This window comes from Oncorhynchus nerka, linkage group LG24 (genome assembly GCF_034236695.1).
Source record: "Oncorhynchus nerka isolate Pitt River linkage group LG24, Oner_Uvic_2.0, whole genome shotgun sequence".
In the NCBI taxonomy this organism is placed as follows: domain Eukaryota; kingdom Metazoa; phylum Chordata; class Actinopteri; order Salmoniformes; family Salmonidae; genus Oncorhynchus; species Oncorhynchus nerka.
In genome coordinates, this window is record NC_088419.1 from 66892925 (window position 1) to 66909850 (window position 16926).

General features: G+C 41.1%; 2 protein-coding genes across 5 annotated transcripts in view; one reads left to right on the plus strand and one right to left on the minus strand.

Annotated features, from left to right (window-relative positions):
- The window catches only part of si:ch211-51h4.2 (uncharacterized), a 93600-nt gene extending 82714 nt beyond the window's left edge, over positions 1-10886 (plus strand). The window contains exons 14-18 of the mRNA XM_029632799.2: positions 7997-8111; positions 8751-8853; positions 9083-9152; positions 9566-9669; positions 9743-10886. Coding sequence (XP_029488659.2) covers positions 7997-8111; positions 8751-8853; positions 9083-9152; positions 9566-9669; positions 9743-9917 — 567 coding nt within the window. The 3' untranslated portion in view covers positions 9918-10886. The remainder of the gene's footprint in view (positions 1-7996; positions 8112-8750; positions 8854-9082; positions 9153-9565; positions 9670-9742) is intronic.
- The window catches only part of tbl1xr1a (TBL1X/Y related 1a), a 39245-nt gene continuing 33199 nt past the window's right edge, over positions 10881-16926 (minus strand). For 3 of the 4 annotated variants that reach the window (XM_029632796.2, XM_029632797.2, XM_029632795.2), the window contains 12 exons: positions 16690-16909; positions 16306-16480; positions 15849-15984; positions 15474-15537; positions 15297-15394; positions 15074-15134; positions 14745-14866; positions 14534-14608; positions 14085-14212; positions 13614-13779; positions 13275-13376; positions 10881-13154 (listed from right to left, as the gene is read on the minus strand). In XM_029632796.2, the coding sequence (XP_029488656.1) occupies positions 13128-13154; positions 13275-13376; positions 13614-13779; positions 14085-14212; positions 14534-14608; positions 14745-14866; positions 15074-15134; positions 15297-15394; positions 15474-15537; positions 15849-15984; positions 16306-16480; positions 16690-16909 (1374 nt within the window). In that variant the 3' untranslated portion in view covers positions 10881-13127. The remainder of the gene's footprint in view (positions 13155-13274; positions 13377-13613; positions 13780-14084; positions 14213-14533; positions 14609-14744; positions 14867-15073; positions 15135-15296; positions 15395-15473; positions 15538-15848; positions 15985-16305; positions 16481-16689; positions 16910-16926) is intronic. The other variant, XM_029632798.2, reaches the window with a different exon arrangement.

The following is a 16926-nucleotide window of genomic DNA, read 5'->3' on the forward strand; positions in this document are numbered from 1 at the left end:
AACACCTCATGGGCTTTCCATTTTTGGAACTTGTCCTCAAGCAAAATTCACTCTGATTAATCCCCAGATGAAATTTGGGAGGACTATTCAACTTTTCGCTTCCCACAGATCTATATTATTTTGTGTCCATTTTACTCTAGTGCCATATAGTCTACACATAGCAGATATATTCCTTATCTCCCACTGAGCCGGGATGCTCAACCATTTGACTTATATCACAGAGGAGTGATAGTAATGTAGACCGCAAAGGCTGTCTGAGGTTGTTTGATGTGCAGTCCATGAACAAATGTAAGCTGTGCTCAGAGTAGCCTATCCCAAATTCATAGTCATGTGAGAAACTAAGGGGCAAGGTTTACTTACTTCTAATCAAGTGAAGACATCATTTTATGTTCAGTCTTTGGCTACAGTTGCATTTAGTAAATGTCACGTTATCACAAGGAATCTTGAGAAACTTTACGAAAATTCAAGTGCTCTATTTTCCCACTCATTTAAGGTGTTTTTAATGCTCTGGTTTCTATCTATACTTTAGTATACGGTTTCACAAACTCGGTCCTGGGGCCCCCCTGGGTGCACGTTTTGTTTTTTTCCCTAGTGCTACACAGCTGATTGAAATAACCAACTCACCATCAAGCTTTGATTATTTAAATCAGCTGTGTAGTGCTAGGACAAAAACCAAAATGTGCACCCAGGGCAGGAGGGGATGGGGGGGTTGGAAACCCTGCTTTAGTGGACGCTTTACACCCTAGTCTGAGACGATGCATATTAAAATGACCTTTCCGAATGTGATGCTTCTCAGATATGAATATAATTTCACTCCTCTCGAGAGATCAGCAGTTATAAAGCTGCTGCATAATATTTTTGGAAACATCCTAAGCACTCACTTTTGTGAAGTTATAAAGTAATTTTATGTATTTCAGAACTCTCCGTAAGCTGACATAAATGATGCATCCACAATAAATCTGGTGTAATAGGTGATCCTGTTGGTCTTTTCATTGCCAGTGTGGCATCTACACTAAAAGTTACAGGTCACACTTCCCAGTTTAATGTCTCCACCACAACATTTACAGTCCTTGGTTTTCCTCAAACTTCTGGATAGTCTTCTAATGCCATAGTTTTAACAATACCTAACATCATTGAGATGTTTTGGGACCAGAGGCATGTTTTTAAGGCTGCTGCAATGTCTTCTTGTCTTAATTGAGTTCTGTAGGAATCTAAAATCCCTGGTTAGGATCAGTTTATCACTGGTTAGGGTCAGTTTGTCCCTAACGATGGTCAGTTTATCCCTGGTTAGGGTCAGTTTGTCCCTGGTTAGGGTCAGTTTATCCCTGGTTAGGGTCAGTTTGTCCCTAATTATGGTCAGTTTATCCCTGGTTAGGGTCAGTTTGTCCCTGGTTAGGGTCAGTTTGTCCCTGGTTAGGGTCAGTTTATCCCTGGTTAGGGTCAGTTTGTCCCTAATTATGGTCAGTTTATCCCTGGTTAGGGTCAGTTTGTCCCTGGTTAGGGTCAGTTTGTCCCTGGTTATGGTCAGTTTGTCCCTGGTTAGGGTCAGTTTATCCCTGGTTAGGGTCAGCTTGTCCCTGGTTAGGGTCAGTTTGTCCCTGGTTAGGGTCAGTTTGTCCCTGGTTAGGGTCAGTTTGTCCTTGGTTAGGGTCAGTTTATCCCTGGTTAGGGTCAGCTTGTCCCTGGTTAGGGTCAACTTGTCCCTGGTTAGGGTCAGTTAATTATTTAACAAACAGCCTCTGTTTTACAGACACTGGATTTGGGACGTCAATTGTTTCTGAGAACAGCTATTTTCTCTGTCCAATACTGTATGTTTTTAGAATTCCTGGGTGTAAGGGTTTCCTGTCTGGGCAAAAGAAAGCTGGCCATTGAACAATAATCTGGCCAGCAGTGTGCCTTGGGGCATGCAGTGAGACACTGCCATGAGCAAGAAAATGTGTGATCTAATTTAGGGCCAGCGAGGCGTTCAATCTTCTCTCTGCGGACTGTTGGCACTCCACACCATTCAGTTTCTTTGTTTTGGAGAAAGCTGCTTTCACTGCTGTTCAAAATGTATTCTGTCCATGCCATCAGGGTCAAACCCAGCAGGAGATGCCATGCAACAGTTTATTCTGCTTCCCTGTCCCTGATGGTTTAAATCCATTTGTGTTTGTTTGTGAGGCTGAGATTCTGTGAACTCATGAATCACAACATTGAAGAAAAGGCTAAGAACAGGCCATGTTGTTTATAGTCTCTTTTGAGCTTCTTTAGATGATCAAATGTACTGTAGTTTATTGTACTGTATTGGTCAGACGTCCTTGCATGGTTTTATGATGGGACATTAACCTACTACCTTGCAACATTCTCTCTTCCACCCTCCACAATGCCAGGAAATTACATCAAATATGGACAAGACGTCATACCATGTTTTGGTATGTAAATGTTTTGGTATGTAAATGTATGGGCACTGATGCTCTAAATGATTGAAATCATAATACTTTGCAGATCAACTGATCAAACCTACTGAAATTGTTACTCTATCCTCTTAATCATACATCCTGTATACAAATGTACAGTATGCATCATGGTGGGAGAGAGGGAGGAAGAAAACATGCATTACTATTATTGTTATAGATATTTTCAGAAACCCAGAACCCTGTCTTTCAACTCATTCTGCTCAGTGCCTGGAGGGCTGCTTCTAAAGATCAGAGCTGTTCCTTATCGCCCAAACACACTTTCTGTTTTAGCCTGTAATGCTATAACACAATGTGTCCCTGAAGTGAAGCGTGGCCTTTCAAACGTCACCTTGGAGTAGATGTGAAGAGTGGCTCATTGTGGCCCGCAGCTCTCTGCTCTGTTTTATCCAGGGCAAGGTGAAGGAAGAGCAGACTGGCTTTGAATATTAACCTTATTCTTATTCTAGTCCAAGTACTACTTCCATTTTAAAGATAGCAGTAAGCGCTAGCTGATGACAGGTTGATGTTTATTGTCATGAATCTTGCCCTGGAGGCAGAACTGAGCGATTTCTGCTAGATGTACCAGCTGCTAAATAGTTAGTTAAATAGTTAACCTACTGTATAGAGTACCACAGTATGAGTCATAATACCCATAAAATCTAGTGGTCAAACATGGAAATGGTTCCAATCGTTTTCCACCATCCATTCATTTAAGAAACACCTAAAATAAGTGCTGTGTTTGGTGTAGGCTTACCCTGGCGTGACATTTTGATAACCGTGTCAATCTCTCCGAGACAAGGTGACTTTTATCAATATATTCGACTGTAACACCTCTAATGTGGAGCTCTATAGCAAACCGGACTATCTGCATTGACCCTTTTTGCACTAACATGTTGCTGTTTATTATATATTCTGTTGCCTAGTCACACTATCCCCATCTATATGTACATATCTACCTCAATCACCTCGTACCCCTGCACATTGACTCAGTACTGGTACCCATTGCTACTCATTATGTATTAATTCCTTGTGTTATTATTTTTCTATTATTTATCTTTTTTTTCTCTGCATTGTTGGGAAGGGCCCATAAGTAAGCATTTCACTCTTAGTCTACACCTATTGTTTACAAAGCATGTGACAAATACAATTTGATCATTTGCAAAGACAAAATTGTCTATATCTAAAAAATGTATGACAACAAAAATGAGCTTTTTATTAAGATTAGGTTAGGGATTAGGGTTAGCAGTGTGGTTAAAATCTGATTTTATGACTTTGTAGATGTGCCAGCAAATGACTACTTTGCAGAGCTGCCTCCAGGGCAAGATTCATGACAATAAATGCTTGCTAGCTGATGTGGAATGCCAGATCATATGGGATGGGTAGGGATTGAGGCCTGCACTGTAAGGTCCTTATCATATCACCACTTCTCAGGGATTTGGATTAGGGGAGTATTGTCTGTGGAATCAACCTGTGATTTTGACATTATTGAACATACCATTTATTTTCAGATGGAATTTCATATGTACAGTATTATAGAGCTAACTGCCAAAATAAAGGAAACACCAACATAGTGTCTAAATAGGTCATTGGGCCACCACGAGCCAGAACAGCTTCAATACACCATGGCTTAGATTCTACAAGTGTCTGAAACTCTATTTGAGAGATGCAACACCATTTTTCCATGAGAAATTCCATCATTTGGTGTTCTGTTGCCAGTGGTAGAAAATGCTGTCTCAGGCTCTGCTCAAGAATCTCCCATAAGTGTTCAATTGGGTTGAGATCTGGTGGGTGACTGACTGACTGACTGACTGACTGACTGACTGTGCTTCTTTGAGACCCCTCTTTCAAAGTCACTGAGATCTCTTCTTCTTGCCATGGACCCCAACTGGGCATTTTTATACATGACCCTAAGCATGATGGGATGTTAATTGCTTGATTAACTCAGGAACCACACCTGTGTGAAAGCACCTGCTTTCAATATACTTTGTATCCCTCGTTTGCTTAAGTGTTTCCTTTATTTTGGCAGTTACCTCTAGATTTCTTCATGAACATCTTTAGTGTCATCTAGTGGTGCTTGGTTCAAATTGCATGTTGTTACTTTAGAATATCTTCTGTATGCACGTGCATATATGTACAATAACAAATTAAACTGGTAATATATGTATATATGTTTCACACATAAAAATGAGTAAACAGAATCCTCATCCATCTCACCTATTAACTGTGCATAATATGTAGCTTGACTGGGTGTTTTTGATTTGCTGGGGTTAGATTTAGAGTAGAATTATACTCCTCTTGTAAAGTCCTCTTGGTGTTACTGACATTTTGTTGATCATTGAATTGTGCTTGCTGAACAACAAATGTGTACATCACTTGCTAGGTCTAAAAAGGGATGTTTTTGTTATGTTTCTAGTCTGCAAATTACATATTCAAACTCTGAATTAGACACCATTCCAGAAGACAAACTCCTATGATGTTGAAACATTGTCATTTTATTTTAAGCGCTTTTCAAGACAACCAAAGGTACTTTACATACATAAGATAATCAGCAGGATAAAATGCAATACAATCACACATTAAAATGATTAGCTATATTAAAGTTCACTAAACATGATGACAGACTGACCAGGGAGAACACTAAACATGATGACAGATTGACCAGGGAGAACACTAAACATGATGACAGACTACCCAGGGAAAACACTACAGATGATGACAGACTACCCAGGGAGAAGACTACACATGATGACAGACTAACCAGGGAGAACACTACACATGATGACAGACTACCCAGGGAGAACACTAAACATGATGACAGACTAACCAGGGAGAACACTAAACATGATGACAGACTAACCACGGAGAACACTAAACATGATGACAGACTAACCTGGGAGAACACTACACTAAACATCATGACAGACTGACCAGGGAGAACACTAAACATGATGACAGACTAATCAGGGAGAACACTAAACATGATGACAGACTAACCAGGAAGAACACTATACATGATGACAGACTAACCAGGGAGAACACTAAAAATGATGACAGACTAACCTGGGAAAACACTACACATGATGACAGACTGACCATGATGACAGACTACCCAGGGAGAACACTAAACATGATGACAGACTAACCAGGGAGAACACTAAACATGATGACAGACTAACCTGGGAGAACACTAAACATGATGACAGACTAACCAGGGAGAACACTAAACATGATGACAGACTAACCAGGGAGAACACTAAACATGATGACAGACTACCCAGGGAGAACACTAAACATGATGACAGACTACCCAGGTAGAACACTAAACATGATGACAGACTAACCAGGGAGAACACTACACATGATGACAGGCTGATCATGATGACAGACTACCCAGGGAGAACACTAAACATGATGACAGACTAACCAGGGAGAACACTAAACATGATGACAGACTAACCAGGGAGAACACTAAACATGATGACAGACTAACCAGGGAGAACACTAAACATGATGACAGACTAACCTGGGAGAACACTAAACATGATGACAGACTAACCACGGAGAACACTAAACATGATGACAGACTAACCAGGGAGAACACTAAACATGATGACAGACTAACCAGGGAGAACACTAAACATGATGACAGACTAACCTGGGAGAACACTACACATGATGACAGACTAACCAGGGAGAACACTACACATGATGACAGACTAACCAGGGAGAATACTACACTAAACATCATGACAGACTGACCAGGGAGAACACTACACTAAACATCATGACAGACTACCCAGGGAGAACACTAAACATGATTACAGACTAACCAGTGAGAACACAAAACATGATGACAGACTGACCATGATGACAGACTGACCAGGGAGAACACTAAACATGATGACAGACTAACCTGGGAGAACACTAAACATGATGACAGACTAACCACGGAGAACACTACACATGATGACAGACTAACCAGGGAGAACACTACACATGATGACAGACTAACCAGGGAGAACACTACACTAAACATCATGACAGACTGACCAGGGAGAACACTACACATGATGACAGACTACCCAGGGAGAACACTACACATGATGACAGACAAACCAGGGAGAACACTACACTAAACATCATGACAGACTGACCAGGGAGAACACTACACATGATGACAGACAAACCAGGGAGAACACTACACTAAACATCATGACAGACTGACCAGGGATAAGACTACACATGATGACAGACAAACCAGGGAGAACACTACACTAAACATCATGACATACTGACCAGGGAGAACACTACACATGATGACAGACTACCCAGGGAGAACACTACACATGATGACAGACAAACCAGGGAGAACACTACACTAAACATCATGACAGACTGACCAGGGAGAACACTACACATGATGACAGACAAACCAGGGAGAACACTACACTAAACATCATGACAGACTGACCTGGGAGAACACTACACATGATGACAGACAAACCAGGGAGAACACTACACTAAACATCATGACAGACTGACCAGGGAGAACACTACACTAAACATCATGACAGACTGACCAGGGAGAACACTACACTAAACATCATGACAGACTGACCAGGGAGAACACTACACTAAACATCATGACAGACTGACCAGGGAGAACACTACACATGATGACAGACAAACCAGGGAGAACACTACACTAAACATCATGACAGACTGACCAGGGAGAACACCACACTAAACATCATGACAGACTGACCAGGGAGAACACTACACATGATGACAGACTAACCAGGGAGAACACTACACTAAACATCATGACAGACTGACCAGGGAGAACACTACACATGATGACAGACAAACCAGGGAGAACACTACACTAAACATCATGACAGACTGACCAGGGAGAACACTACACTAAACATCATGACAGACTGACCAGGGATAACACTACACTAAACATCATGACAGACTGACCAGGGAGAACACTACACATGATGACAGACAAACCAGGGAGAACACTACACTAAACATCATGACAGACTGACCAGGGAGAACACTACACTAAACATCATGACAGACTGACCAGGGAGAACACTACACTAAACATCATGACAGACTGACCAGGGAGAACACTACACATGATGACAGACTAACCAGGGAGAACACTACACATGATGACAGACAAACCAGGGAGAACACTACACTAAACATCATGACAGACTGACCAGGGAGAACACTACACTAAACATCATGACAGACTGACCAGGGAGAACACTAAACATGCTGACAGACTTAACTAAGTGAACTAGACAGAGGATAAAAGACAACAGAGAATCCAGGTAAGCCTGTGTGAAAAGGTGTGTCTTTAGTGTGGACTTGAATATGTGTTTGGATTGTGAGAGCCAGTACAAAATAATGACAGATCATAATGTAATTTCCTTTTTATTCTCTTTGTGTCAATATCCAACATCAATCCATTTTTGAATGGATGATTTAGATAGATGCCTATAGGTTACAGAACACTAACCACATGTCATGTTGTCACTCTACAGATAATCAGTCTGAAGTACCGTCACTACTCATGGGTGGCAGAGCTGATCCAGATTTTTATTGCCATCAGTATAACAGTGTCCTTTCTGGTGATGGGATCTGCCATGAAGCACACAAGTATGTTCCCTCTCAATACATCTCTGTCCTTGCTGTTCTCTATGCATGGCAATGTTCTCTGAAGAGGGGGGAATGCATTTTTGATAGCATGAGTTTGAGACATGCAAACCCCTCACCCACACCAATGTCTATTAAGGTCTAACCTCATATACGATGTACTTGTGTGACCAATCTCTCTGCTAGTCGGTTGTTCTCTGGTAATCAGTTTTATCTGTGTAAAGGGGTTATAAAATTAATGTTAATATATAGTTATTTATGGCTAAATAGAAGGACTTGTTTATGTTTTTAGGCCTGAAATTTAGGAAAATAAGATAAATTAATCTTCAGAGAGATACAAAAAATATAATTTTCCTATGTTTAGTTGGCTCAGGCTGAGAAACTCATTTAAATGATTCAGGATAACATCTCTATTTTCAAAATATCTGCAATAAATCACGTTTCATGGTTACACAATTATGCCTAATGTGGCATCATTATCTCTCCTTTCTTCCAGTGATCAAAATCATCAGAATGATATGAATCATGAAAAATACCAATTGCATGTATTTACATGTACAATTATATAAATCTACAGCTTTAAGAAGCTGTAGATGTGGTGCCTTGTAGGTATATTGACTGTGTTTGGTTGTTTTGTTTCAGTTGATGGCCTTGTGAACTCACACTGGAACACCAAGTTGGAATGGATGTCTAAAGTCTGCGAGAGGACATTACCACAGAGCTTCCACAGATGCAGTTCAAGAGGGTATACAATCCTACTTCTCCATCTGGTTGTGAATTCCTCCTGTCACAAGATGATTACACAGGCCATTTGCTTTCTCATTCGCTGACCATTACCACTCCCATAAAAATATTATATTTATCTGTCCCTGTAATAGAAAAGGTTATGAAGCATTCAGGATGCTTACTTTGACTAATTAAGTTGATTTCATGATATTAACCAAACAATCCATGTTGTCTTTTCTCCTTGACAGTCTTGCCAATGGGCTCATATCTCTGCTTGCATTTGGAATCATTTTTATTGTCTCGTCGTGTGATCCAAGGGTAAGTGCCTCATTCTTCCTCCTGCTACAGCAAAATAAAATGAGTCACCTGTTCCTATCTGGATCTAGGCTAGAGTAGGAATTTGTGCTTGATTGCTGTTTCAAATTATTCCAATGAGCTATGATAATCAAGTATCCAAACCAGTTATTATGGTATGTAGGAACATTTTATTTTATTTTACTAGGCAAGTCAGTTAAGAACAAATTCTTATTTTCAATGACGGCCTAGGAACAGTGGGTTAACTGCCTGTTCAGGGGCAGAACGACAGATTTGTACCTTGTCAGCTCGGGGATTCGAACATGCAACCTTTCGGTTACTAGTCCAAAGCTCTAACCACTAGGCTACCCTGCCGTCCCATAAGGATAATACAGCAAGCTATATTTATGCTATATTTATGTGTACCCTTTAACTAGGGATTTGTGGTGATGTTGGACAAAGTGGTGTCTTTCTCTTTGAACACTGAAGTTGGGTTGTTCATCTTTGTGATGCTGCGAGCCTCCAGATCAGAGGGATTTCAGTGAGTATCCTACTGTTTTATCAGTGATAGAGAACTAGTTCCTACAGGTTCTCATCTCTTCTTCTCCTCCCAGACACCTGACTGTGCCTCTGCCCGTGGGCCAGCGGGTCTTCCAACTCCACTGGATCCTGCCTATTTACTTCCTGTTTGCTGTGGCCTACGATGTTATCCAGAGCATCGTAGAGATAGCAGAGCACAATTTACAGCACTCCTCCCAACCTCTCCTCACCAACTATTCTCTGAGCTGAGCACTACTGTGAACGATGGACGGTAGCCGCAAGCCTGGGAGCCGTGTGGTGGTGATAACAATGCTGTGTTCATTTGCTCATTCATGGACGTCATGCAGCTTCCTCTTGAACATTAACAGCATCAGGGATGTCTCCTACGGTCAACTATTTCATGTACTGTAAGGGCTCGATTCAATCAGATCCGTGTTGGTCAACATCTGCATAGAGGTTGTTTTGGCGGTGGCAGATATGGAACTGCGTTAGCTGTCAAATCCAAAAGTGACTCCAGGCATTACACCTAAAGTGGACATTGCCATTGGCTGCACGAAGTTGCTATAACAGAAATTCCATGCAGCCTTTTTTAGAAGTTTGAACACTGCAATGTGGGATGTAGTCTACACCTTGATTAAGATTATTATTTAGTTTCATGATTTTCAATTTGAGTGAAATTATTTCTATATAGCCTACACTTTCTTATTCTGAATTTCTAGAGATTTGGGCGGGTGTGGCTTTGTGACAATGATGGAAGAGCAGCTGCTCACCGATTTGATGGCTCGAACGCAGTTCCACCTTCGACATCGCCTAAACATCCACTATGTGGGTGTCTGTAATCGCAGGTTAACACTTGATCTGAATTGAATCTAGGTCTATGTTTCATTTTCATGTAATTGTTTTCAGAGGGCTGTATTGAATAGCAGTCATGCTATTAGGGAGTCTTTACAGCTCAATATATGCATTGCTTAACAGCGCAACCAGAGAATATACACAATTATTTTAGTTTAGACATTAAATGTACAGACTGGTGCGTCATCAAAACAGCCAATAACTGGTATGATGCCACAGCATGATGTCTGGGATCTCACTATTGAAAAGTTGCCTACAGCTTCTTTCCCTACAAATGCTTTCATATGTATGTATCTAACTAGCTGAACATGTTTAGAATAAACAGATAAACAAGGGGAAAATCCAATAAAAAATGATATATTAATATCAAAATATATTTTATTCTGGACTTTTTTTTCAGATCTGGTTCAAATTACAACAGATCAATGCAATCTGCAAAAACACATTTTGACTCGAGAAACCAAGGGTGGGGCGTGGGCACTCATGATGCAATGTGGAACCAAAAAAATCATTAAACTGGAACATACTGTACTTGATTATCTCCAATAATCTTACATTTTACTCCTTTAGGCTACAAAGAAATATGAATTACAAAAGTTTTAAAAGAGTACAAAATGTCCAGAGGACATACACATAAGAATATGATTAGAATTCAGGTAGTGAAAATGAAGGGCAAAGCAGACACTAGGACAGCAGATTTATCATAAAAGAAAACCTAAAATAACCTTCCACTGTCATAGACTGTATAATAAATAGTGTCCAGATGGTGCAATCTACTTAGAGTAGACAGTTTTTACAGATTTAAAAGGACTACACTCTGTATAAAATGCACATTTATGGGATGGTTGCACAGACCCTGATTAAACCTACTCTAATAATAAACATCCTCAATGTTTCAATTGAAAGTGCTTTTTGAGACCAGGAGTAGGTTTCATATGGACCCATGCATCTGCCCCTATATGTGTAGTGATATCCCAAAAAATAAACCACTAACATAAGTCTTAAACCAGGGGAACAAGGGATCCTGGCCATGGATCCTCACATTTCCATCAAGCCAAAACCTCATTCTACCATCTGTAAAATCAGACTGGCTTTCTTTGTTTAAAAAAAATAACACACACTACATTTAACAGGATATCTAGACTGTAACCGGTGAATATTCAGATGTTCAAATTAAGATTGTTGAAAGTCAAACAAAAAATATTTAACTATCGATTGATTACTGTCCAGCAGGGGAATTCTCTTCTCACAATGATTTGAAAAGATACCACACAGTGTCTGTCGCATGTCTTTAAATGGTTATGCTTCAAATTCAGTTAACTTTTTAAAATATTGAGCAGCACAAAAATAATTGATATGGTGCATGTTACTCCATGTGATTTCTGATTCCTAGCCCAACACCCAGACTTGCTTTAAGATTACATTTTTCCTCTGAAAACAGCATTGCTTGTTTGTGATCCAAATAACCTCAGTCTAGTTTGGGAAATGGTCTATGGGACTTGAGTGATAACTTTGCCTAATCAACATGTAAACCACTTTGAGTAAAAGCTTAATGGAAGTTTTGTTGTGACAGATGATACATCAACAATATGAAATGTATCTGGAAAAACATCTGAGAGAATCACATTATCAGCTAAGTTTTCATTAGAAGAATACAAAACTTAAAGCAAGTCTTCCCTTTTTGCTATATGTTGTAAAAGGGGCCTCAGTTTGCCCAGTGGAAGCACTCTGGTGAAAGGTCTAGTGGACATCACAGTTCCAACCATTCACACTGGAGGGAGGGAACAGTCATTGGATACTGACTCGTCTGCTTCTCTTCTTTAAGCGATCCAATACTGGATGTTTCCACATGATAACTACAGCAGTACAGCTTCGTCCAGGGGTAATCATGGAACGTTTTTCTAGCTCCATCAATGGTGCACAAACCAACCATAAAAATGGTTTTAAAGCATCCAGCTGTACAATGCATCTTCTTTCATGTGCACCCAATGTTAATTTGTAATAATATTAAGTCAGGAGAATCAATGTCTCCTGTAGAGGAAAGAAATAAAAACTACTGCATTTAGATGTCAACAGTAAAAACAAGTCCCCATATTGTTTTGAACCACAAAGCGCACACTACCAAATACTATTTTTTTCAATAACTGTTTTGTGAGTGTGTATAAAAAGAGGACTCCTCCACTTCATGCAGCTGTGACCCCCAAAAATATTAACTTAAACATTGAAATCATTTTTTTAAACTGCCTGCCGCAGGACGGGAAAGCCGATATGTCTGTACACAGAGACTGAACTACCAACAAAGTTTAAAATATTTTTTTTGTCTTGATGAGGATGGTTTAAAGATCAAAAAGCAAAATAGCTTTGAAATGTTGGTACATATACGGATCTTTTTTTTTTTTTTTGTCTGTGTCCCTTTAATGTCTCTGGAAGGATTTGCTGCACAGATTGTGTCCTTGCTCCTGAATCTGTTGTGTAGAGGTTGGGGTGCTTGTTTCTGGTCTGTAGTGGCCGGCCATGGTTCAGAGGGACTAGCAGTACATGGGGCAGGGACAGTTATTTTGGCTATGTACACATTCACTGTCGGTCCATGGCTTCCAACAAGGAGTGTTACTTCCGCAGATCTAATACACAAACCTGAAAAACAAGAGAGGCTTTATAATATATATATTATTATGACCTGTATATCACAGAGTGATAAACCCTTAACTTTTTTTTAATGAAGTATATGAATATGCTAAAAAAATGTGTACTCACAGATCCATCTGATGCACTTGCTCCCACTTTGTCACCTGCTGCATTCCAGCAAACTTCAAAGATTCCCCCTGTCCCCCTGTAACTATGGACTAAAGCACCAGTCTGTGGAATGGAAAGGGAAGCGAAGACAGTGTTATCGTTTCAGATCAACAACCACAAGCCAAAGGCTATACCATAGATTTCTTAGATTTAAATCCATTCGAAAGCCTAATTAAAGTCTCCAAAATAAGCACTTCCACTAACCTAAGAAACTAACTGCATAACAATACAGGAAGCTAATATCACTAACAGTTCTCCACTCCGTGCAAGGTAGATAGCAAGACAGTGTCGGGACTGTACCTGCGTGTTCCAGATGTGAACACACTTGTCAAAGGAGCCACTGGCCAGATGCCTGCCGTCGGGGCTGAATGCCACACTGTAGACAGGCTCCTGGTGTTTGGTTAGCGTGTGAATGCAGATGCCTCGGTCCACATCCCACAGCCGCACCGTCGAATCAAAGGATGCACTGCAGGGAACACAGGAAAAACACTCATCGATCTGCCTCCTCCCCAGAAGAAATACTTAGTTCATAGTCATAGCTCACTTCAAACACAAAGCCCCAATTCAGAAGCATGAAAACTGGGGCAATTCAGGTGAAGAGTTTTGGTTCAGGGCACAAAGACATTGTAGCTGGCCCAGAAACAGTGTAGTCATCAGTCTATTACCCTCTAACAGGGCCACACCGCTGTTATCACAGCCAGTAATGCTGCTTTCACATCCAAACTAATGGATGCCCACATAGAGGGCGCAGCAGTGCTTCTGTTTCAGTACCTGGCAAGCATGAGATTGGCATTGGGGTTGTTGGTTCCAGGACCAGTGGGGCTCCATTTGATGGTGTAGATCTCTTTGCTGTGAGCTTGCAGGTCATGAACACAGGTGTCCTGTTTCATACTCCAGATCTAGCATGGTAAAATGACGTGATGGTGAATATCCAAAACGCTGAATGTTCAGATAGATAAGAATGTTTGGTTGGTTTTATACTTGGTTTATTTTTCAGGTTGACAATTTGTCAAAGGTTGACAATTCACAATGAAGAAATGTATAGAGAAATATATACAAAACATTAATTATTTGAATTTCTGATATATAATCCAGAGCAAACCATTACAGTGCACATGTATTTATATAATTGATTTAACAGGGACAGTAATCAACAACGCAGGCAATACTTAAGTGTAAGAGTGCTGGACGTAGCTAGACAGTTTTCATTCATAACTTACCTTCAGCGTCATGTCGTCTGAGCAAGAGGCCAGCAGGTTACCGGTTGGATCCCATTTGATTGCATTGACTTCATTCTGGAGCGGAGGGGAGCACAGACAGAGGAGGCAATGCCTCTGACCCATAGAAAACTGGACAAAATGGCTATGGCATAGTACTTCTATGATGGCTGCAGGAGCAGTGTAACGCTGTGGGGTAATTGGGCTGACTTACCGTGTGTCCTTGGAATGTTTTGATGGGCCTGTCCTGGCCAAGTTTACACACATGGATGCACATGTCTGTGCTGCAGGAGGCAAACGTGTTATTGCTCTGCCAGTCCACATCCAGAGCAGGCGCTATGGAGTCACAACAAGAGGAGCGGAAGAAAACAATGAATAAACAACATAGAACTCTACTTCTTTCTTTCTGTGCTTGACAGAAACTAAGAATGAGTCGGCACAAAAATACCCTTACTGTATATATTCATGTAAGTATGTACCGATACATGTCTAGTAAGGGTTAATGAAGAGTCAGGAAAGAAGCCATTGGATAATTCAGTGCACCTGAATGGAACGGGAACTGCTGCTTGGCTTCTCCTGTGTGAGCATCCCATATGATTGTAGTCTGGAGGGAGAAACACACAAAGACAAACATCTCAATTAGAACACGCCTGAGAATAACAGAATGTTCTTTTAGTCCTGAATACCAGAAGAGGTGAATGAGCCTTCATAGCATTTCATGTCTTTAGCTCATAACAAAAAAATAAAAAGGCTGTTGGGTTCTTACCTTATCTACTCCGGCGCTAAGAATGAAGTTTCCTTTCTTGTTCCATTTCAATGCAAAAATGGGACCTTTGTGTTGACCCAGGGTACTGGCAAGATTACCTAGGGTTCAAATCATATATATTAGAGAAGAAACTGACAACATGTTAAGTTGAAAAAGGAGGTAAAAGTGGCAACCCACCATCCTTTGTCCAGATCCTGGCAAATCCATCATATGAGCCGGTTGCTAGTAAAGTACCCTCACTCTGTCAGGGGGAAGAGGTATAATACATATACATTAAGTTAAATGGAATGAAAGAGAATACATATTGTTCAGCACATGATTCTGCTCAATGAAACTTCCCTTGCCAGGATAACAAAACAGAACAGTATTACACCTCAAAATAATTGGGGTAATTAAAAAAGATCCAAGCTTTGAAACAAAAAAGCAGTTTGAAGTGGCTCCTAGTAACAGCATTCAGAACAGGAGCAGTGGACATAAATGTAGAAATAAAGTTATGGGATTTGTGAGGGGGAACATGGAGCAGGCTTGTGTGTGTGTAGACCTCTGACTCACATTCCAGTCTAATGATGTAACGTCTTTGTTGCTGGGGACATCCTGGCCTCCCTCCCGTATGCAGTGCCTCAGTACAAGCTGCGTGGAGCTGCTGTTCTCACTCAGGTTCCAGATCCGTGCCGTTGAGTCCCCAGACCTGCACCAGGGAGGGGAGGGACAGTTAGCACAGCCCAGAGCAATTACAATATAACAAAATAGCAACACAGAAAGGTCATGGGTCACTCATTCGTTCAATTAGGTTTGCAAAACTTTCCCATAATTCCCAGGTTTTCCAGACATCCCGGTTGGAAGATTCACGGAATCAGGAAATCCAGATCCTACAACCAGGATTTCTGGAATACCTGGGGTTTTGGGGAAAGTTACCATAATTTTGCAACTCTAACCAGGATACAGATAAATATAGGACTTTAATTATTTGAGCTTAATGCAATAACCTCAGAGAGAGAGAGACACTGACCCTGAGGCGAGCAGGTCGGAGACAGGGTTCCAAGCACAGATGAACACCTCTGACTCGTGGCCTCGGAGCACCATGGCTTTGTTCTTGGGAATCTCCATGTCCCTGTCCACCTCCATCAAGTCTGCATGGTTGTCTGTATGGCACACAGAGAGCACCTCATCAGCATGTGCATGATCTGAATAACAAAACGTCCAGTATTGGCATTGACTCTTTTGGTAGTTTACATTCTCAACCACAACAATGATGTTCAAAATAACAGAACATGCACAAACTAGCCATAAAGAGCGAACTAATAGCAGAATTTTTTAGGGACATTATCCTCTTTCTCGCTCTGTGTGTTATAGTTAATAAACACTAAGCCCAGGGCCGTGGACTGAGACTCACTAGCTAAGGCGTGCGCTCCGTTCTCCTCGCCATTGGCCGTGTTCTCTCCATTCTTGGTGTTGGCTGTCATGTTGGTGGCATTGGCTGGGGGGGCCTGGGCCGCCTGCTGCTGGGCCAGCTTGTCTCGGTAGGCCTGCTGCCGCGTCTGCACCACGTCCGGCATTACCGCGTCGATGAGCGACAGGGACTCGATCGGCCGCCCGTCAAACAGTGTACCGTCCTGGGGACAGCAGAAAA